Source organism: Pan troglodytes, chromosome 4, assembly GCF_028858775.2.
Source record: "Pan troglodytes isolate AG18354 chromosome 4, NHGRI_mPanTro3-v2.0_pri, whole genome shotgun sequence".
NCBI classification, from domain to species: domain Eukaryota; kingdom Metazoa; phylum Chordata; class Mammalia; order Primates; family Hominidae; genus Pan; species Pan troglodytes.
Genome location: NC_072402.2, coordinates 49,014,682 through 49,039,446, shown reverse-complemented (window position 1 = coordinate 49,039,446; position 24,765 = coordinate 49,014,682). Strand labels below are relative to the sequence as shown.

Here is a 24,765-nt window from a genome sequence, read left to right as displayed (position 1 = left end):
GCTTCAGGGAAAGCCTCAGGAAACTTACAATCATGGTGGAAAGCAAAGAGGGAGTGAGGCATTTCACATGGCAGGAGCAGGAGCAAGAGAGAGTGTGGGGGAGGTGCCACACACTTTTAAAAGACCAGATCTCATGAGAACTCACCTATTATGGCAAAGACAGTACCAAGGGGGATGATACTAAACCATTCATGAGAAACTTCCCCCATGATCCAGTCACCTCCAACCAGGCCCCATTTCAACATTGGGGATTACAACTGGAAATGAGATTTGGGCAGGAACATAGAACCAAGCCGTATCAGCTACAATAATGAAAACTATGTGGTACTGGCATAAAGATGAGACATACAAACCAACAGAATAGAAGAGAGAGCCCAGAAATAAACCCTCAGGAATAGGGTCACATGATCTTCAACAAGAGTGCCAGGACCACTCAATGAAAAGACAGTCTCTTCAATAAATTATGCTGGGGAAACTGGATATCTACATGCAAAAGGATGTTATGTATCTTACACCACCTAAAAAAATTAACTCAAAATGGCCATAAACTTAAGACCCCAAACCATAAAACTCCTAGAAGAAAAAACAGAGGAAAAGCCTCATGACATTGCATTTGAGAGTGACTTCATGGATACACGAAAAGCACAGTAAAAAAAAAAAAAAAAAAAAAAGCAAAAATAGACTACATCAAATTTACAATTTTTGTGCATAAAATGACAAAATCAACAGAGTGAAAAATTGACCTATGAAATGGGAGAAAATATTTGAAAGTCACAGATCTGATAGGGAATTAATATCCAGAATATACAAAGAACTCCTACAATTCAACAACAAAAATAGTCAACCCAATCAAAAAGTGAGCGAAGGACGGAAATAGACATATTCAAGGCAATATACAGATGGCCAACAATTATATGAAAAGATGGTTAATGGCACTAGTCATCAGAGATATGGATATCAAAACAAATAAGGTATCATTTCAAACCAATCAGGATGGCTACTATCCAAAAACAGAAATTAACAAGTGCTGGTGAAAATGTGGAGAAACTGCACCCTTGTGCACCACTGGTGGAACTGTAATATGGTGCAACCATTATGGAAAACAGTATGGTGATTCCTCAAAAAATTAAAAACAGAACTACTATATGATCTACCAACTTCACTTCTGGGTATATATCCAAAAGACCATGAAAGCAGGGTCTTGAAGAGATATTTGTACACTCACGTGCACAGCAGCGCTATTCCCAGTAAACTAAGAAGTGGAAGCTACCCAAGTTTCCATCAACAGATGAATGAACAAACAAAATGTGGTATACACATTGTATTAGTCCATTTTCATGCTGCTGATAAAGACATATCCGAGACTGGGAAGAAAAAGAGGTTTAATTAGACTTACAGTTCCACATGGCTGGGGAAGCCTCAGAATCATGACAGGAGGCAAAAAGCACTTCTTACATGGCAGCAGCAAGAGAAAAATGAGGAAGAAGCAAAAGCGGAAACCCCTGATAAACCCATCAGATCTCGTGAGACTTAATCACTATCACAAGAATAGCACAGGAAAGACCAGCTCCCATGATTCAATTACCTCACCCTGGGTCCCTCCCTAACACATGGGAATTCTGAGAGATACAGTTCAAGTTGAGATTTGGGTGGGGGCACACCCAAAATCTCAAGCATATCATTCTGCCCCTGGCCCCTCCAAACCCTGCCCCTACAGCAAACTTCTGCCTAGGCTTCCAGGTGTTTCCATACATCTTCTGAAATCTAAGCAGAGGTTCCCAAACCTCTATTCTTGACTTCTGTGCACCCACAGGCTCAACACCACATGGAAGCTGCCAAGGCTTGGGGATTCCACCCTCTGAAGCCACAGCCCGAGCTCTACATTGGCCCCTTTCAGCCACAGCTGGAGCAGCTGGGACTCAGGGCATCAAGTCCCCAGGCTGCACACAGCATGGGGACCCTGGGCCCAGCCCATGAAACCACTTTTTCCTCCTGGACCTCCAGGCCTGTGATGGGAGGGGCTGCCATGAAGGTCTCTGACATGGCCTAGAGACATTTTCCCCTTGGTCTTAGGTATTAACATTAGGTTCCTTGCTACTTATGCAAATTTCTGCAGCCAGCTTGAATTTTTCCCCAGAAAATGGGTTTTTCTTCTCCATTGCACAATCAGGATGCAAATTTTTCAAACTTTTACGCTCTGCTTCCCTTATAAAACTGAAGGCCTTTAACAGAACCCAAGTCACCTCTTGAATGCTTTGCTGCTTAGAAATTTCTTCCACAAGATACCCTAAATCACCTCTCTCAAGTTCAAAGTTCCACAAATGTCTAGGCAAATGCCACCAGTCTCTCTGCTAAAACAGTAACAAGAGTCACCTTCGTTCCAGTTCCCAAAAAGTTCCTCGTCTCCCTCTGAGACCACCTCAGCCTGGATTTCGCCGTCCATATCATTATCAGTATTTTTGTCAAAGTCATTCAACGAGTCTCTAGGAAGTTCCAAACTTTCTCACACTTTCCTGTCTTCTTCTTAGCCCTCCAAACTGTTCCACCCTCTACCTGTTACCCAGTTCCAAAGTTGCCTGCACATTTTTGGGTATCCTTTCAGCAACGCCTCACTCTACTGGTACCAATTTACTGTATTAGTCCATTTTCACGCTGCTGATAAGGACATACCCGAAACTGGGAACAAAAAGAGGTTTAATTGGACTTACAGTTCCACATGGCTCGGGAGGCCTCAGAATCATGGCAGGGGGCAAAAGGTACTTCTTACATGGTGGTGGCAAGAGAAAAATGAGGAAGAAGCAAAAGCAGAAACCCCTAATAAGCCCATCAGCTCTCATGAGACTTATTCACTATCACAAGAATAGCATGGGACAGACCGGCCCCCATTATTCAATTACCTCCCCCTGGGTCCCTCCCAAAACGTGGGAATTCTGGGAGATACAATTCAAATTGAGATTTGGGTGGGGACACAGCCAAACCATATCACGCATGCAATGGAATATTATTCAGCTTTAAAATGGAAGAAAATCCTTTCACATGCTACAATATGGATGAATTTTGATGACAGGCCAAGTGGAATAAGCCAGCCACAAAAAGGAAAATACTGTATGATTCCACTTATATGAGGTATCTAGTCAAATTCATAAGGGAAAAATACAATAGTGGTTACCAGGGACCAATGAGAGGGGGCAGAGGGGAACTGTTTAAAGGGTATAGAGTTTCAATTCTACAAAATGAAAAATTTCTGGATATCTGTTTAACAATGTGAATATACTTAACAGTACTGAACTGTACATTTTTAAATGGTTGAGATAGCAAATTTTTTATTATGTGTTTTTTACTACGATAAATAAATGTGGCATATCCTCACAATGAAGTACCTTGCAGCTGGAAAAAGGAACAAAAAATGTCACTTTCTACTGCTACAGAGTGATGTTTAGGATGTACAGCTAAGTAAAAAGAGCAGGAAAAAAAAAGTGTGTAAGGTATTCCACCTTTTAAATCCAAGTGGTGTGCATACAAATATAGAAACATATGTCTCTATACTTTTTAAAATGATGACTAAAACTAAGAAAAAATTCTAAATGATTTTCTATGGGGAATGAAGTAAAAAGGGTAGAAGGACCAGGCATAAAAGCTAGATTTCTATGAATAAACCTTGCTTTGAACATTTGACTCTGGATCACATAAACATTTCACATAATTGTGAAAACATAATTAAATTAAAAAAAAACCAGCCCCTAAAAATGGAAAGCAAAATGGTACACATGAACACTTGTTAATCAGGGAGAACCCACTTTAAAAGAGGTTTAAATATATCAACCAAATCCCAAGTATGAAACTTTGCTTGGATTGTATCTAAAATAAAGCAACCATTAAAAAAATTGTTTTGAAAACAATCTGAGAAATTTGAATACTAACAAGTTGATAATATTAGTGAAAATATTAGAGATTCATTATTAAACTTTTTTTGTGTAATAATGATATTTTGGCTTTTTTTTTTAAGTGACGGGAATTTCACTGTATTTCCCAGGCTGGTCTTGAAGTCTTGGGCTCAAGCCATCCTCTCACCTCAGCCTCCTGAGTAACTGGGACTATAAGGTATGCCACCATGCCCAATTATGTTTGTTTTGTTTTGTTTTTGAGGCGGGGTTTTGCTCTTGTTACCCAGGCTGAAGTGCAGTGGCGTGATCTCAGCTCACTGTAACCTCTGCCTCCTGGTTTCAAGTGATTATCCTGCCTCAGCCTCCTAAGTAGCTGGGATTACAGGCATGCACCACTATGCCAAAAATTTTTGTACTTTTAGTAGAGATGTGGTTTCTCCATGTTGGTCAGGCTGGTCTCAAACTCCTGAACTCAGGTGATCCACCCACCTCGGCCTCCCAAAGTGCTGTTATTACAGGTGTGAGCCACCGCACCCGGCCCCAATTATGTTTTTAAAAAGAGTCCTTATCTTTTGGAGATACACCCTAAAATATTCCATAGATGAAATAAGATATTGGGATGAAATAATATGATATTAGGATTTGCTTCAAAATACCCTGGGAGATTGCAGGTAGGAAAAGGAGTAGGTAAAAGGGGAGATGAAATAAGTTTATAATTGCTCAAGTGGTTGATGGATACAGGAAGATTCATTATATATACCATATATATACCATTTATATTTTCTTATTTTTACTTTTTTAAATTTAAAAATATGGCACACTTCACAAATTTGTGTGTCATCCTTGCACAGGGGCCATGCTAATCTTCTTATTCCAATTTTAGTATATGTGCTGCCGAAGTGAGCACACCATTTCTATTTTCCACTGATAAAAGTTTTCTTAAAAAGCCCCTAATTCATGAATTTCATGGTTGTCTCTTTAAGGTGATTATCATGAAACGTAAATCAATTATGATTTGTCAGAAAAAATACCTAAAAATAAAGTACAGTACATTACCTTTGTAAAAGTGACAGGGATGCTGGCATCCAACTGAATGTGATCTGCAACTTCTGTAAACTGCTGCTGCTGTTTCTGCAATGTTTCCAGTAACCTTGTAATTTCCTGTTTTGCCAAGACAACTCTACAATCATCCTATAAGAGGCAAAACAATATTTCTTATAAACTTTTTATAAGAAATAAGGAAAAGAGACTTATATTACCAACTCATAATAAAAGCAGTTTTAACATTATAGTAGTCAAAGTTAAATGTAAATTTGACAAGAATAATAATTGAGCATTAATAAATAATTTAAGGACTTAGCAACAAAAGAACGGATAAATTGTAGCATATAGATAAATGGAACACTACATCACAGTGAGAATAAACCATAGCTACACGTGATGATAGAAATTTCACAAACATAATGTGGAGTATAAGAAGACATGGCATGGAGAATTCATACTGTATGATTTCATTTAATTACCAAAACAACCAAAATTAAGATATACATTAGAAGTCAAGATAGTGGTTTATCATGGTGGGAAAGGCAGGTAGTGGCCAGAAGTGAGTATGAGGGAACTACTGGGGTACTGACAATGTTCTGGTACTTGATCTGAGTGCTAGTTACACATTAATGATCAGTCTGAAAATTCAGCCAACTGAATACTTATGCATACATTTCTATATCTATGTTCTATGTCTATAAAAAGTTTAAAAAATAATTTCAGATATACATGTATTCGTTAAAAAAAATAAAGAATACAGGTCCACTCCTCAAAGTCAAGAACTTTCCAGTTTCTTGAATATTATTCCAGACTATCTATACATATACCAACATAGTCTTTATATGAAAGAGATCTCCCAATAATATGCAAGCTCCATGAGAACGGTAGTATTATCTGTTTTTGCTCACTGTTAGATACTCATGTTAGTTGACAGCAATTCCACTGTTTCAGTTGTTCAGGACAAACGCTGAAGTCATTATTGCTTTCTCTTTCCCGCATGCCCTACTTACAATCTGTTAACAAATCCTTTTGAACATCCAGAATCTGGGCACTTCTAATCCCCATTATCCAAGCCACTATTACCTCTCACCTGGAATTCTACAATTGCTGCTTAACTGTTGAATTCCTTCCTTCCATTTTTGCCTTCTTTCAATCTATTTTAGACACATAGGCCAGAAAAATCCTTTTAACACATAAGATTAAGTCACTCTTCTACTCAAAACTCTACAATGGTCCTATCCCAATCAGTAAAAGTTGAAGTCCACCCAAGGATGGTGGCTCACACCTGTAGTCCCAGCACTTTGGGAGGCCAAGGCAGATGGATCACTCGAGCCCAGGAGTTTTAGACCAGTCTGGGCAACATGGCGAAACTCTGTCTCTACAAAAAATAAAAAAAAGTAGCTGGATGTGGTGGCTTGCCCCTGTAGTCCAGGCTACTCAGGAGGCTGAAGCAGGAGGAACACTTGAGCCCAGGAGGCAGAAGGTATAGTGAGATGAGACTGTATCACTGCACTCTAGCTAGCCTGGGAGCAAGACCCTGTCCCCAACCCACTACTCCCGCCCCCGGCCAAAAAAAAAAACAATTGAAGTCCTTATAATGCCTCACAGGGCCTTCCTTACATATAATTCTCTATTAACCTCTGATTTCAGCTCCTATTACTCTGTCCTTCGCTTATTCTACTCCAGTCAAGAGGCCTATTTTCCTGTTCCTCAAACATACCAGGCATGCTGCCCTAGGGTTTTTGCTATAACATTTCCTCAACTAGAATGTTCTTCTCCCAGTTAGAGCCTGAACGAATTCCTTCAACTTTTTACTTGAATCTTTGCTCAAATCTCACCTTCCCTCAATAATGCTTACCCTGACTACTCTACTTATTAATGCAATCTGCTGTACAAACATAAACATGTAGTTGCAGAATTCTTTTTTGATTAGCTCTCAGAACTTTCTAACATATAGTATAATTAACTTACTTAGATATGGTTATGGTTTATTGCCTGTCTTCTTGCTAGAATGCTAATTTCACAAGATTATGGCTTTTTGCTTATTGTGTTCACTGATATATTTTAAATACATGGCATATGTTAGGTACTCAATACATATTTGCTAAATGAATAAATATTCAGCATCCAGCATCATGCCAAGAACTTTAGATGATGCATAATTTGTTTAGAGTGGATGGATGATTAAATTATGTTCTCAGAAGTGAAGATCAATTTGTGATGTTCCATCCATTCCTCTGTTCAATTTTCTCTGTAGTGGGAACTTTAAAGAACATTGGTTAGTATTCTGTAGTTATAAAATAGAACAAAACTAATAGGTCCATATGAAAAATGAATCCAAGACCTTGATTTTTTTGCATTAACATAGATAATACTGTATCATTAAAAATTACCAGTTGATATGGTTTGGCTCCGTGTCCTCACCCAAATCTCATCTCGAATTGTAATCCCCACATGTCAAGGGAGGGACATGATTGGATTATGGGGGCTGTTTCCCTCATGCTGTTCTCATGATAGTGATTAATCATGACATCTGATGGTTTTAAAGTGTGGCACCTCCCCTTTGCTCTCTCTCTCTCTCTCTCCTGCCGTCCCGTAAACAAGGTGCTTGCTTCCCCTTCGCCTTCCCCCATGATTGTCTAACTTTCCTGAAGCCTCCCCAGCCATGCAAACCTGTAAATTAAGCCCCTTTCCTTTATAAATTACCCAGTCTCAGGTAGTATCTGTAAAGCAGTGTGAAAATGGACTAATATACCAGTCATTTTGGCACAACACTTCAGAAACTCTAAAATACTTAAGTATTTCAGTAACTATGAACAAACTTTTTCATAAAATAAATATGAAAATACTTTTAAGTGTTCAAGTAAATATGATTTAGGACATGACTCCACTCTGATTTTGCTATGTAGCTTCATTATCCGCCATGAGTTAAACATGTATTTATTAAGCTCTTTCTATCTAGATGCAAAGAATTTAGTGACACAAAGATGAACAAGATGCATCAAAGATGAACAAGGTCAGCATCTAAAACACATAGGCATATTGTGTCATTCAAGGTCAAATCGGAAGACACAAATCACACCATTATTTGAATAGAAAGAACTTAAAATAAAAACTGTTAACTAGGTGTAGTTATTAACTAGGTAGCTAAAAGGTTAAAAGGAACTCTGAGGTATTAAGGAGGTAGCAATTGTATGAAATAACATAGCTACCACTTCCAGTGCTAAAGGAATAAAAGGAAGAAGTTAGAATTATTAAAACTTAGAAACTTGCAGGAGTGGCTCATGGAGCTGAAACTCAAACCTCCGAGAAGGGTGGTCTCCTCACAGGAGTAACTATGCCCCCTCTTGACAGTACCTAACATGGGCCCAGCTGGCAACACAATTATGAGGTCTGTAGAGTTCTAGCCCTAGTATCACAAAATAGAGGATAGAAGAGTAGGTTTGGAGCTGAAAATCAACTTAATAAATAGCATACATATCAACTGTTACAATTCAGTGTGGTAAGGACTAAATGATAACCCAAGACTGATGAGGCTATAGACTGGCCACTCTCATGTAAGTGTAATCACATATTTAAGAGAAAAAGCTCTACAATGGTAAAAGGCTTAGCCTACAATGATTTGAAATCAACACAATTATTAGCAATATATCAGTGAAGATAACACAGACTGCAGCTTTTCTGAAATTCCTAGGGCAATAGTTATTCTTATACCTCACACTTATGAAAACAGATCCAAAACACAAATGGGTAAAGCTGACATTTGTGTTAGAATAACTGAATCTCATTTATTTAAAAAAGTAAGTCATCTGCAAACTGGGTAACAAATTTCTTATGGTATCTCAACCATCACAAAACATACGTTTGCTCTAGCAGTGAAGAACCACTGAATTACAGCAGAGGTAGGCAGTACATGGTAGAGAGGCACTCAAAAAAAGACCAACAAATAGAAAGCTTCAAAGAAAGGCAAATATTTAAGCTGGACCTTGAAGGAGAAGGAAGATTTCCACTATTAGAAAAGAGAGATATATGCACTCCAAGCAGAAAAAAAAAAAAAAAACTACATATATGCTTGGCAAAGAAGAGTAAAAGGATTTGGCATAACTGAAGAATGGCAAGAAGTTAGAAGGCCTCAAGAACCCATGGCTTATGGTGGGGAGGGCACATGAACAACACTGATAATTCCATACTAGTGAAATAATTCAAGGTTGCAGACCATTTCCTAAGCACAAAGTTACTGCATACAGCAGACACAAAATATTAATAAAACACACTAATGTATACCTCTGGTAATTATCTACTTAAACTTACAACTAAGTCCCTAACCACATTTAAACTACCTACCTGCTGCAAAGTCTTTTCACAGTGGAGGCAGGCTGCAGAAACCTCTGACAACAGAATAGTCATATCTTCTTGTTGCTGCCTGAGCCAAATCAATTTTTCACGAACATGAGCATCAACAACACTTAGAGCCATTTCTTCTTGACGACACAGAGTTTCATGTAGATCATAAAAATAAGCTCGAATACATGACCGGGCATTCTCTGCAGTCCCTGGTACCTAAGAAAATGAAAATAAATTTTAAGCAACTGTAATGTTAATAAAGATTTTACCTGTGAAATATTTAAAATTTCAGCCTAGGCAACATGGCAAAACTCTGTCTCCACAAAAAATGGAAAAAATTAGCCAGCCGTGGTGATATGTGCCTGTAGTCCCAGCTACTCAGGAGGCTGAGGCGGGAGGATTGATTGAGCCCCAGAAGTCAAGGCTGCAGTGAGTGGTGATCACAACACTGCATGCCAGCCTGGGTGACGGAGCGAGACATTGTTTAAATACCATCTATATTAAATTCCAAAATATAAATCTCCATGCTAGATCTTTCCCCTAATGCACAGACATTGGAAATTCAACTGTTTATAAATGACATCTCAAGCAAAATGGAATGCCTAATCTCCAGTCTCCCCTATTCCCAAACCTAATTGCCTCTGTCTTGGTAAATGGCAACTCCATCCTTCAGGATGTTGAAGCAAAAACAACCGGAGTCATCATTATCACCTCTCTTTCATAGCCCACTAGTCCCTCAGCAAATTCTGCTGACTTCAAAATACACCCAAAATCTGATCATGCCTCATCACCTCTAAGTTACCTATCCAATCAATATTAACAATTAATCACTAAGACCTATCTATTCTACTTATTTAAAATCTCAAATCCATTGACTTGTGTCCACTCTCACTACCCTAGTGTATTATAGGCCATAAACATCTCTAGTATTTTAACTAGAAAACTTTAACAACATCCTAATAGGTCTGCCTGCTTCCAATTTTGTTGCTCCTCCAATTCATTTTCTACATTTAAAACAACCTTTCTTGAGGAAAATCTGATTATATCATTCTTATGTCAATTCTTCAATGGCTCATCACTGTCCTTAAACTAAGTTCCGAACTCTTTAACATGGCTGACAAGATCCTGCATGATTTGGCTTTGAACTCTCCATATCCTCTTTTCTTGTCATGTCCCATTCAATACTTAAAGCTCTAACTACAGCGAGCTTCTTCAAGTCTCTACAATATGTACAATCCTCACTTACAAACATTTTAACATATTGTTCCCTTCTTGGGACAACTCATTCCCCGTTCTGCTCTTTTCCCTGACTTAAATTCTTCAAATCTCAGTTTAAACACCATTTCTTCTATAAGGACTTCTCTGACCTCCATAAATCATTGTCCCTATTTTGTGATGCCAAAGCACCCTGTACTTCTCCTCCATAAAATAGTTACCATATTTCAAACTCTCTCTTTTCCATGATGAATGAGTTCCTGAAAGACAGAGACTTTTAAAAAACTTTCTAATGATTGGTGCAATACTGGCAAATTGTAATTGCCCATTAAATACTTAGTAGAAGGTGAAAATATGAAAAATAAAAAAGAATGAGAAAGTGAAGAAGAAAAAAAATCCATACATGTTCTGTGTGAGCCATTCCAATTCCATCTTCCACGATTTGTTCTCCTCCTTCAATGTGTTGCACAATTCCAACTAATTTTCTGGAATAATCTGAGATTTCCTCTGTGAAGGTCCGTATGCAGTGAGCCATATCTAAAATTGATGCTCGGATCTGATTAGCTTCTGGTTCCAATACTGAATGCTATAAAATGTACCATAATTAGAGAAAAGAACTCATAGTATTGACTAATAATATAAAAAACTATTTAAATCCCTATTAATACAAAAAAGCATCAGCCACAAGTGACTTTTATGACACAGAAAAATACTAATTTACTTTCACTCCTTTATAAGAAAACTGTACTGCAAAGAAGTAATTTAAAATTTGGAAGTCCATTTATTGCTAAACAAAAAGCCAAGAGACTATCTCTAAAATCATATCCTAAGTAAGAGCTAACAGACATAAATATTGTCAAAACAATCTGGTGCATTATGAAAACATGCAAGCAAACAGAATGTTTGTTTCCTGCTCGAAAGCTATTTTTTTGTGAAGAATCATGATGCCTCTTTGAAGTTTTTTTTTTTATAACATTCAGAAATTAAATCTCTCATTTATTTTCATGCTACCAAACCCAATCACTCATCACTTAACTCTTCTTCAATCCCTACTTTCAGAATAAAGAACCAGGTCAGTGAAAACGAATACTGAGCTGGTAAAGTAGCTACAGTGATCCAACTGATTAATAATTAAATTCATACCTTGTGACCTTGGTGTTTTCCATATTCTTTGCAGACACAGCACATGAGTGGGCTAGTTTGACAACCTTCTTCCAAGCAAACAAACTCAATGGCATGCACCTGGTGCTGAGAGCACATGGTTTTCTCATGAGGTTTATCAGCTAGAGGAACTCGCCTGTGCTTTGCTAATGTCTTTGTAGAATGAGTAACTTGAGAACACTCAGAGCACAAATGAGTTGCACACACAGTGCAATATACAGAGGCAAGGTGAGCTTCATCTTCATCACAACGAATGATGCTCTGATAAACAAAAAATTAATGCCTTAAAATTGAACCCAATCAGTATAACATGACGAATTTTTAAATATAGAATCCCATAATCCTTTTTGCTTAACTGAACAATATTTACATATGAAAATATATTGGTCATTAAGAACAAAGGTCATTCAATACTCATCTGAGAAGCATTCATTTCTACGGGTAAGAAGCTATTTCCAAGATTAACTGGCCAATATATGTTATGAATTTGAAGCCAAAAATAGAACTATTCTCATAGATTCATATTCGGTGCAAAGATCTCTTCCACCAAATCCCCTCACTTTACACAAAAGAAACTAAACCATAGAGAAGTCAAAAGTCTTTCTGTAAAACTACAAAAATCTGATATTAAATACATCCCCATAGCTTTAAATATTAGTTGTCATGATGATGTATAGCAAGGACAGAAGCACAAATGCTATTTAGAAAATGTAGGAGTATGCATCAGAATTAGCTGTAAGCTTTTAAAAACATAGCTGTCTGGAAGAGAAATTCTTATTTCAACAGGTTGTGGATGAACCCTAGACTTGTATATATTTTTCTAATTATACGCCATGTTATTTTAATAGCTCCACAGGTGAGTCTATTGCACAATCACGGCAGAAAACCACTGATTTAAGCAAATAAAAAAAAAATAGGCCAGGCTCAGTGGCTAACATCTGTAATCCCAGCACTTTAAGAAGGCTGAGGCAGGTGATCACTTGAGGCCAGGAGTAAGAGACCAGCCTGGCCAACATGGGGAAAGTCCATCTCTACTAAACAACCAAAAATTAGTCAGGTGTGGTGGTGCATGCCTCTAATACCAGCTACTCAGGTAGCTGAGGCACGAGAATCACTTGAAGCCAGGAAGTGGAGGCTGCAGGGAACTGAGATCACACCACTGCACTCCAGCAAGGGTGACAGAGTGAGACTCTGTCTTAAAAAATAACAATAAACAAATAAATAAAACCTATATGTAAGCATGTAAATATTATTTCTAGTTTTCAGGAATTACAAAAAATAACTAATTATGAAATAATTACTTTTATTTCAAGTAGATAAAAAATTACATGTCAGATAATCAAGAATGTTTTGAACACTTTTACTCAATATTAAAAGGCCATAATTGGAAGGGGAGAAATTTAGTATAAATTTTTTCAAAAATAAAAATGTTTAAATACATCAATGGTGTCATTCTTTATCACATTAAATAAAAAATGAATCCAAAGTGGAAGAGTTTTGTTTGCAATTATGAGAAATGAACATATGTACCATAAAAATTCAGGTCTTCTGTTTCCCAGATCTGACAAATAAATAAATTATAAACTATAATGTCAACATTAGCTAACAGTAATGTCTTTTGAAATAATGATTAAAGATTTAGCACAGAAAGAACTGCATAACTTTTAGAAAACAGAGTGCTGCAGTTTGAAATTCATTTCACTGATTCACTTTAGTATAAAGAAATCATCATCTAATGAAAGAGAAGTGAAAGCAATCCGACATTTTTTTTCCTTCATACAAAATATGTGGTTTGCAAGTTGATCACCAAAATCATTAACTGATATTTACTCCAAATATATTTTTACCCATAACAGCCTACGAAAGCCATGTCCTATAGTACATATGTGCAGCTATGCAAATACATAAGTGCTAAAAATATACTTTTACATTATTAAAATCCAGTGTTCATGGATTCTGATATTTACTAGACATCTACCTGTATGGATAAAGACAGTACATCTATACAAAGTTTAACCTTTTCTTGAAGCTATAACAGTAACAATTCCCTCAGAAGTTACTGCTATCTTTAAGGCATTTTCCCCTCTGTATTAAATGGCCTCTTACATCGAGTTTTTCTTTCTCTCATTGAGTTTTACTGTTGACTACTTTTGCATCCTCTGCTCTACTGTTGCTTACATATCTTTCTTACTATTCCATAATCTTCTTCCTCTTTTCACTTTATTCTTGGTAGAACTGAATTATGATAAGGAAAAAAAAGTTCACACATAAAGCATAGTTTAGGCATAGGATTTTCAAATAATTCTAGTTTTTTCTCTTGGGAATAGTGTTGGCCTTCAGAACTGTAATGTAATGAAAAGTTGTGTTTCTAGAAATTTACCTGCTGAAATAAATGAAGTAATATTGTGCTAATAATGGCATCTATTAAAAGAAAAATTCATGCTCGTAACAAATATTTCACCAAGTATGATCAATACCTCTCCAGATATCCCAATGGATTCTTCTGCAGCTCCATACTGACCAATAGGCCCATTCTGCAGTCGTTCCAAAAGCTCCAATAAAGCAAAATTTTTTTTCAATCCCCAGACACCTGAATCACCTAGAATAAATATAAAAACAAAAACTAAATCTAACAAAATGGACTATTAATCATTTTACCCATACCTCAAAAGTAATTTCTAATATAGTTCAGTAGTTAATGTCTAAATTTTTAAAATTCAAATTTTCCCCATTTTTAATACCAAAATAATTGCTTTGTTAATGCTCTCCTAAAAAACAGAAGAATCCTTCAGCCTTCCAAGTGGAAACACACTTTAAAATTTATTATTTTTTGGCCAGGTGCTTTGGCTCACGCCTGTAATCCCAGCAGTTTGGGAGGCTGAGGCGGACAGATCACTTAAGGCCAGGAGTTCAAGACCAGCCCGGTCAACATGGTGAAATCCCGTCTCTACTAAAAATACAAAAATTAGCCAGGTGTGGCGTCAGGCACCCATAATCCCAGCCACTCAGGAGGCTGAGGGACGAGAGTTGCTTGAACCCGGGAGGTGGAGGTTGCAGTGAGCCAAGATCACACCACTGCACTCCAATCTGGATGACAGAGCAAGACTCTATCTCAAAAAAAAAAAAAAAAAAATCTAAATACACATAAAAAAAATTATGGTGGTAAAGGCTGCACAACAATATGAATGTACTTAATGTCCCTAAACTTAGAAATGGTTAAAACGGCAAATTTTATGTTATACATATATTTTGCCACAGTTTAAAAAAATTATTTAAATCTCTTTTACTTTTTTTTTGAGACAGAGTCTTGCTATGTTGCCCGGGCTGGTGTGCAGTAGCGTGATCTCTGCTCATTGCAATCTCCACCTTCCGGGTTCAAGCGATCCTCGTGTCCCAGCCTCCCAAGTGGCTGGGACTACAGTTGTGTGCCACTACGCCCAGCTGATTTTTTTGTATATTTTGGTAGAGATGGGGTTTCGCCATGCTGGTCAGGCTGGTCTCAAAACTCCTGGCCTAAAGTGATCTGACTGCCTCAGCCTCCCAAAGTGCTGGGATTACAGGTGTGAGCCACTGTGCCCAGCCTATTTCTCTATCATTTAATTTTACAAGTCCTATTTTGTCATTGACTTTTACTATACATGCTAAAACAAGCATTTTCAAATACTTTTTGCAGCAACCTACCTTAAGAAATACATATAACATTGTAACCCAGGACAACATACACACTCTTCCTGAACCTATGAATAAAAGTCAGATCCTTTAGCAGAAGGAATATTTGTTATGGTAAACTCCTATGCAACAAATAACATCTGATATAGCTGCCACCTAATACATACTCATTAAATGAATAAATATATAAAAGGTTGATGGAGTCATTGCCTGCAGGGCCCCCCTTCCTCCTGGCTCTTAAAAAAAAAAAAAAAAAAAAGCCATTCTGTGTTGTGGTTCTCCCAAAAAAACTGGACTGAACATATCTATCCTCAGCCTTGCCCCTAGAAGGCTTTCTCCTTATTTTTAACACATATTCTACAACAAGCTGAGTTCTATCTTTTTACATAAAGGTTAAGAAGTACACTAAGTGATCATTTAAAAATATAGTCTTGACAATTTTCTAAATATCCAGTCACTATATAATGAATATATACAAATAAACCTCTAGCATTATTACTAGGTAGTGCCTAATATTTATATCACTTAATTCTGTGTCAAAACAACTCTATAATCTCAATGGCTTAACACAACAAAGATTTATTTTTTGCTCATGCAACATCTCAGGGATTAGGGAAGACAAGAGAGACTCTGTTCCCCACTGACCACAAACAGGGACACAGGCTACCGAGCCTCCAACCATCTGGACCACCTCACTGTAGCAAGGAGAAGAATTTACTTTGAAAATCATAAACCTTCTCTTATTAACTTCTACCTGGATGCTAACACTTCACTTCTGCTTACATTTCACTGATCAATGAACATCACACAGTGATGCGTAAGAGGGCAAGGAAGTGTAATTTCACCATATGAGCAGAAGAAAATCAGGAATATTGCTGAATGGTATTAATAACTACTCATATTCTTCTTGGACTAGAGAGAAATTCTGATTCAGGATTCAGAGAAGTCAGAGAGGAGGATGGATGTATTCAGTCTAGTTCCCTGTCATAAATTTCTAGTTTTGTTAAACATTGAGGATAGTAACTCTTCACATTGTGGTATTAATGTAGAGAAGGTAAAGTGCTCTTCAAAAAGGTAGAAGAGCCAGGTGTGGTGGCTCACGCCTGTAATCCCAGCACTTTGGGAGGCTGAGGTGGATCACTTGAGGTCAGGAATTCGAGACCAGCCAGGCCAACATGGTGAAACCCCATCTCTACTAAAAATACACAAATTAGTCAGGCGTGGTGGCAGGTGCCTGTAATCCCAGCTACTCAGGAGGCTGAGGCAGGAGAATCGCTTGAACCCCAGAGGTGAAGGCTGCAGTGAGCTGAGATCGCGCCACAGCACTCCAGCCTGGGTGACGGAGTAACACTCTGCTTTAAAAAAAAAAAAAAAAAAAGTAGAAGAAAGGTTCTATTCTCTATTTGAAAAACATTACTATTTCTTTAAGCATAGTTTTTTTGTTTGTTTGTCGAGACCAAGTTTTGCTCTTGTTGCCCAGGCTGGAGGGCAATGACGTGATCTAGGCTCACTGCAACCTCCATCTCCCAGGTTCAAGCAATTCTCCTGCCTCAGCCTCCCAAGTAGCTGGGATTACAGGCATCCACCACCATGCCTAGCTAATTTTTACATTTTTAGAAGAAAAGGGGTCTCACCATTTTGGTCAGGCTGGCCTTGAACTCCTGACTTCAGGTGATCCACCCACCTTAGCCTTGCAAAGTTCTGGATTACAGGTATGAGCCACCTCACCTGGCCTAAGTATAGTTTTATATAAAGAAATAGTACGATATATGCATATTTCACATAATAAAAGACCAAATAAAAGTACAGAGACTTTCCCAATCCCTATTATTTCTTGGCTACTGGTAAGTTAATGCTATCTATAATGTTATTATTGTCCTATATTAGTTGTCAGGCAAATAGACTATTTATATACATCAAAGATCACCAAAACCTTAAAAATCCTTTTCTTTCTCCAGAAAATATTTTAAAACCATGTTTCTTAGCATTTCAAAGTCTTCCAGCCTAAAATTATAGGTACTCTTGCTTCCTTTTTTGGTGGATAAATTATTTTGAATGTGTTCCACTTGAAAAATAGTATGAATATATTAAAACTGTCTTAGTGCAACTGACCTGGAAAAAAAATGGCAACCTTAAAGTCTTTTGGAGAAAACTCCCTTATCAAAAAGAGTAAACTTACAGAACTTATGTTTGTAAAATAACTGTTCAAATGTTAGTAAATGCTATTATTTCCAAATCTGGTATCTGAAAAATAACTTAGTTTGAAATACATAAAGAAAAGTTTTAAAAGTATACAGAAAACTGCAAAAAAAATCCACAAACCCTTCAAACTCATTTTAACAGAAAATAAAGAGTAATTATCACAAGCTACAAACACTTCTGTCCTTGATATTAGTAAATAAAAACATGGTGAGACTCAAATGACTTATCTGTATTTTCATTATTGGCTTATTTATTTGTAAAGAAAACATTGTTCTATTGGGTTTATGGCTTCAGGCAAATGATTCACTCTGTGATACACATTCTTATTTATTTGAATCAGGGTAGCACGTTTTTCTCAGGTGTCTTAAAGCTCTTTACAGATAAGTATTGAATATAAACATCTCAGAAGATAAAATAAAATTAGTAACTAAGAGTGAGATAGTTTATAGCTTGAAGATTATTGACCTTAATAGAAACTTAGGCTTTCTGAAACTTTCTGGGAATTTTATCATTCTAAAAATCAAGTGGAAGGACATTGTTTCCTATGACATTTGCATTACATGAACAATTTTCAATCTTAAATCCATACAAATACTTTTCCTACCTAGGTCTGTTACTTGTCGATCAAATGGGCAACGGATTGCTCTTCCATGAAGAGGTAAGCGAGTGAGACAGTCATGACAGACGGTATGGCCACAAAGCAAAAGACGGGGAACTTTGTCTCCTTGCAAAGAAAAGACGTCTTCACAAACTCCACACTCTAGCACCTAATATTTGAAAAGGAAGGATGTGCTCTTTAAACAATTTTAAAAGCATACATATTTTAGGTATATAAGAAAATTCACCTAATATATTGAATCAACATTGTTACTTTATTCCTCTATGAAAAAAAAACTATGTAGGTTGTAAAATCTTAAATCACTTCTAAGTCATTCCATTTGACTGACCCTGTCAAAATTATATCATAATGAAATATCTTTGAAATACTAAGTGTTGGGGCAAAGATGCTGTAAATTAACATCTTTGTTATCTTTTGAAAATTATGATTTCAGTCATTACATCTGAATCTGTACAAACAATATGTAATTCTACTGAAGGTGGGTTCTTAAGCAATTTCTCTGCAACTACCTAACCCATCATTAATTTCAACACAAATAAACTATCATTAATTTCAACAAAAATAATCTAAAATATGTGCTGAGATAACAATTACCCCTGCAAATGAAAAAGAACTTGTTAAGAAAAGACTACAAGTAACTTTCAAGTATCTTCTACTATCTAATGTACATTAAATAATACAAAGGCAAAAAAAGCAATCATCTTAAACTTAAATTTCAATTCCTGTTCTCTATCAATAAATATAGCTCTGAATTAGAAACTAGTTTGTCTTTCTAGCTCTAGTTACAGACACATGACTTGCACAAGGCTACACAGTCAGTCAAAAGAAAGGCTATTTAACAGCATATTCTGATTCTCAAGTCCATAAGTTTATGTTTTACAAATAGTCAACAAATTGTATTTATAGCAATAAAGCATTTTCAGCACTTATTTCTAAGTATATTTGTAGTGTTTCATACCTTGCATTAATTTTTTAAAAATACCCACACTATACTATTCAATCATACCTCAAACTCCTGTCATTCAAGACCTGCTACAATCTGGTCCCTGTCCTATTGCTTCACTGCCATACTCTTCTGACCCTATGCTCCAACTATATCCAACAGCTTATAGTTCTCAGAACATGAGAAACTGTTTCATGTCTCTTCATGCTAACACTGAGAAAAGGACTATACTTGTCCTTTGGGCCCCGATGTACTCTGTATAAGCGTCTACCGTAATACCCAAAACACTTTAATACCTTGGTCTTTTAGCCCGTCTTTCCCTGTTGGACCAAAGAACCCTCAGGAACTGGGTATTTTAAATACCAAGTACCTACTGCTTACATAAAGTCCAGTAAAATAATTTAAAAACAATTAAGCTCACCATCATCAAACACACAACACAAGGTAAAAAACAGAAAACCCAAGGCAGAAATCAGACTAAATCTACTATGATTTTAAACCTAACTCTACAATTAACTTGGACTTAGTGCTTGAGATGCAAATATCTTTCACCATACAGTGATAATTCATAATTGCTTTGCATCTTATCATGGTTCAAAAGAAATTTAAATTTAGTCCTTCAATGTAAATAAGGGTTTGGGAAGATAAAAATGAATAAAAGTAAGAAACATAACATTGTTCAGAGAAAAGAAGATGAAAATTCTTTACGTGAAAAGATGTTCAATCTAACTCATAATAAGAAAAATGCAAATTAAAGCTAGGCATGGTGGCTCATGCCTGTAATCCCAACACTTTGGGAGGCCGAGGCGAGTGGATCATCTGAGGTCAGGAGTTCGAGACCAGCCTGGACAACATGGTGAAATCCCATCTCTACTAAAAATACAGAAAAATTAGCCAGGCATAGTGGTGGGCGCCTGTAAGCCCAGTTTACTCAGGAGGCTGAGGCAGGATAATTGCTTGAGCCTGGGAGGCGCAGGTTGCAGTGAGCCAAGATCACGCCACCGCACTCCAGCCTAGGTGACAGAGTGACACTCGGTCTCAAAAAAATAAAGAAAGAAAAATGCAAATTAAAGCTACATCAAAATACTTTTTTCAGATTAGATCAAAAATGTTGGTAACATTTTGTTAGTGAAGGTGTGGGAAAGCAGACACTCTCATACATTACTAATTGCTATGAAATGTTTATTGAGCAATACAGCTTCTATGGAGGGCAACTTGTCAATACTTACCAAATTTAAATAACTCAGTAATTCTAGTTGCAGGAATTTATCCTACAAGCATACTAGACACGTGTGACAAAATCTGTATGTTACTCCTTAAAGCATCATTTGCATTAGCAAAAAATTGGAAAGAAAGTAAATGTACATCAATATCAGCTTGGAAAATAAATTGTGGCACATTCATAATACTATAAAACTATATAGGATAATGAGAAAGATGAAGTTTTTCATATATACACAGAATGATTTCATATGATTAAAACAAAAAGAAAAATAATAGAATATATTCATTTTTGCATAAAGGTGGGGAAAGAGCAAATTTTTTTTTATATTGTTGTATAAGCGTACTGTCTTCCTGGAAGGATACATAGGACACCAGTAACATTGGAACACTGGTTCCCCATGAAAAAGGCAAACAACTGGGGAACAGCTATCCACGTATAATTCTGTCTATTATTCATATATACACATACTTCAATTTATCCTACATTTTTTAAAAAGGGGAAAGTTTCACGTTATCAAATTCATTTAGGCCAGGCACCGTGGCTCACACCTGTAATCACAGCACTTTGGGACACCAAGGCAAGAGGACTGCTTGAGGCCAGGAGTTCAAGACCAGCCTGGGCAACACAGCGAGACCCTGTCTCTACAAAAAAAATCAAAAACTGAGGTGGGAGGATCATTTGAGCCCAGGAGGTCGAGGTTGCTATGAACCATGATCGTGCCATTGCACTCCCACCTGGGTGACAGAGAACCTGCCTCAAAAAAAAAAATTCAATTAAATATAGAAAAAATATTCATAGGCTGGGTGCGGTGGCTCACGCCTGTAATCTCAGCACTTTGGGAGGCCAAGGCGGGCAGATCACGAGGTCAGGAGATCGAGACCATCCTGGCTAACATGGTGAAATCCCATCTCTACCAAAAATACAAAAAATTAGCCAGGCGTGGTGGCGGGCACCTGTAGTCCCAGCTACTCGGGAGGCTGAGGCAGGAGAATGGTATGAACCTAAGAGGCGGAGCTTGCAGTGAGCCAAGATTGTGCCACTGCCCTCCAGCCTGGGTGACACAGTGAGGCTCTGTCTCAAAAATTCACAATAGAATTTGATATAAAATAAATGCAACATTTTATAAATGCTGTATTATGATACTCTAATAAATTAAATTTGTTTATGACAATAAACTCCAAAGAACCATATTAAAATTGTTTAGTTCATTTCAATCCTGTATCTCTGATCCCATCACTATACAAGATTTAAAAGAACTTCCTTATGCTGTTAATGTATTTTTCAAAAAGCACTAATAAAATTCCATTGATTAGCAAACCAAACACAGGTCCAAAAATAAAGTTACTAGACTATTTTGCATCAACTCGGTAAATAATACAGCAAGAAAATATTTCCTCAGTATCTATAAATAGGAATTGTGGTTAACAGCAAAAAACCCTAGATAGGAAAAAGCTCTTAATTTTACACTTCAAAAAATGCCAAAAAAGCTTCAAACTTATTACTTGTAAATCAAACTGTAATCAATCAGATTATATTTTATTTTATATTGTTATTTATTATTTTTTTTTTTTTTTTGAGAAAGGGTCTCACTCTGTCAGCCAGGCTGGAGTGTAGTGGCCTGAGCATGGTTCACTGCAGCCTTGACCTCCCAAGCTCAGACAATCCTCCTGCCTCAGACTCCCAAGTAGCTGGTACTACAGGCATGTGCCACTACGCCTGGCTAATTTTTTTTTATTATTATTTGTAGAGATAGGATCTCACCATGTTGCCCAGGCTGGTCTCAAACTCTGGGGCTCAAGCAATCCTCCCACCTCAGCCTCCCAAAGTGCTGAGATTAAAGGTGTGAAACTTTCTGTGATACATTTTTAAATGTCAGTTATTTCACAATATCAGATTTTTTATCTTTTATTTTTCAGATGGAGTCTCACTCTGTCACCCAGGCTGGAATGCAGTGGCACAAACCCAGCTCACTGCAACCTCCGCCTCCTGGGTTCAAGTGATTCTCCTGCCTCAGCCTCCTGAGTAACTGGGATTAACAGGCCCACACCACAATGCCTGGCTACGTTTTGTACTATTAGTAGAGACGGGGTTTCGCCATGTTGGCCAGGCTAGTCTCAAACTCCTGACCTCAAGTGATCCGCCCACTTTGGCCTCCCAAAGTGCTTCCCAGGCACTTTGTGCTTTACAGGCGTGTGCCACCGCGCCTAGCCACAATATCAGATTTTTATGTTACTGTTTTCTCTAATGATAAAAGCCATGTCATTATCAACTTGTTCACAAGCAAAAGGCCATTTTACACAGTATTAGCATTATATACTTCAACTTTTACCTTCCAATAAATACTTGTTGCTTTCATCTATAGAAATGACAGTGAGTTTTTTTAGTTTATGCTACTATACCTACTACAAATTATGGCATGAAGATTTTGTCAGAAAGGACTATTTCATTGCACAGTTCAGGAATATTTTACGTGTTAAGATGAAAATGAACAAGGTGAGCCTCCAATGTATCAAATTCTGTGCTGTAAGAAACTGGAGTTACATCAGGCTTTGGTACACTTTTGAGACTGTAAGGCAAACAGGGTAACAAAAAAATAGATACTGCAATGATATCCATTCCAATTATGAAATAAAACTTAAACTTCAAGTTAATTCACAAAGTGCTCTTCAAGTATTCTCTACTTAGCAAAAGCACAATTCAATAAATAAAATCTCAATCACACAACATGCCTAATAATGAGGGCTCCTTTGCATATCAGATATGCCGTGTACCTGTAGAATAACTTCATTAGTACCTAAAGGTCATCTGAATCAACAACCACCAATATTCACTGATACTAAATTTTGGGAAGAAATGTCTCATTTGCTGTCATATAAAACCAACATTACCTGAATAATCATAGGTGTCTACTTTTCAAGATGTGAAAAAAACTTCATATATTACCTTGATCAGTAATTCATAACCCTGGTTGCACATTAAAATAACTTCTGGTAATTCCTAAAATATACTGATGTCAACCTCATCAGAACTGGAGGAGGAGTGCATCAGTAGTGTACTAAAACTCCTCAGTGATCCTAATTAATGTAGCCAGGAATGAGAATTATCAATCTCTTAGATTAGAGATGCTCCTGAAGGTTACTCTATAAACCAATGAGATCAGTTCTCCCCTCCAGATCTTTCCGTGCACAACAGTGGAAGGGAAAAATGAGTGCCACATATTTCAAATGATTTTTTAGCAAATTGATTCTGGAGCATGTATACATGGTAGAATCTCAAACTTCAAGCATAAGAAAATTCATAAACTCTATCGTTAATGCCCAGCTATGACGATGTTGCAGACTTGTGCAAAGAGTTAATAGACTGTACTACCAACAGGGGAGAGCGCAGCTCAGCCAATAACAGATGTCTGATTACAGACGCAGTACAAGAGCGAAAAGTACAGACTTCAAAGCCGGTCAACCCGGGGCTCTGCCACACACTGTTTACCTAAACCTGGGTTTCCTCCCTGTAAAATGGGAATTAACATCTACTTCATAAGTAGATATTAACGAGCTAAAACATCTAACTTAGTACGTAGTTACGATGATGATGACTCAATTTATAATACTAAGCTAATTAATGTCTGTTGAGTTAAGCAGAGGACCTGGAGAAAAGACCGGTCTAGGTCACTGCCACTGGCCCGCAAGCTCCTTTTCACAAATGTCCCGATGATGACATGTCATGAGCAGAAGACCAGGCAATTTCAGGCCATAGGAGAGAAAGGATGCAGAGGAGAGGACGAGACTTGTAATGCCAAAAGGGGCCCAGAGGCCGCGCATCCCACCTATCGAAGCCTGGGCCGCGGCGATGCCGCCAGGTCTCCAGGATGAACCGAAGGGAGGCCGATGGTGGAGAATAGAGCACGCAAGGTCCCTCACCTTCACTACAGCTGTCCCCCGGCTGCCCTGCCGGCCACTGTCTACTCCCGCTCCAAGCTTGTTTACAACCAGGGTAGCCATCCTCGCAGGGGTAGCGCCACAGAAAAAGCCTTCAGAGTCCTCAACTGAGAGGCGGGGTTGAGCCACCTACCCAGAGGCCTCTGCGCACGCCACCGGCGCACAGGCGCAGTAGGACACTGGGCGCCGCTTAGCCGACTCTTACTCCTCCTCCCCGCAGTCGTCGGGTGGTTAGTTGCACAGCCTCGCGCATGGGCACTTTTGTTATTTTTCATTATGTAGTCTGCAGCTGCTGGAGGAAAGACAAGAAAAAAAAAGAAGGGATAAAACAATTAAAGTTTTGGGGTGAAACTCCAGATCCTTTAATGATTTTTCCTCTCGAATCGCAAACCAGCCAGGGCGTAAACTGAGGGCAGTGAGGGGGTACGGGCATCTCCCTGCATGCAACGCGGTTTTTGTATAAACTACAAATCCCAGCATGCCACTCTCTCTCTCTCTCTCTCTCTCTCTCTCTTTTTTTTTTT

At 37.7% G+C, this 24,765-nt stretch overlaps 1 protein-coding gene and 1 pseudogene across 2 annotated transcripts in view; both read right to left on the bottom strand.

The window, feature by feature from the left end:
* Positions 1-24,765, bottom strand: part of TRIM23 (tripartite motif containing 23) — a 40,189-nt gene that overhangs the window by 10,299 nt on the left and 5,125 nt on the right. For both annotated transcript variants that reach the window (XM_063811176.1, XM_063811177.1), the window contains exons 3-9: positions 24,224-24,533; positions 18,124-18,286; positions 14,126-14,247; positions 11,631-11,909; positions 10,891-11,073; positions 9,273-9,488; positions 4,941-5,075 (exon numbers count right to left, since the gene is read on the bottom strand). In XM_063811176.1, coding sequence (XP_063667246.1) covers positions 4,941-5,075; positions 9,273-9,488; positions 10,891-11,073; positions 11,631-11,909; positions 14,126-14,247; positions 18,124-18,286; positions 24,224-24,304 — 1,179 coding nt within the window. In that variant the 5' untranslated portion in view covers positions 24,305-24,533. The remainder of the gene's footprint in view (positions 1-4,940; positions 5,076-9,272; positions 9,489-10,890; positions 11,074-11,630; positions 11,910-14,125; positions 14,248-18,123; positions 18,287-24,223; positions 24,534-24,765) is intronic.
* LOC112207321 (U6 spliceosomal RNA) lies at positions 4,691-4,791 on the bottom strand (annotated as a pseudogene).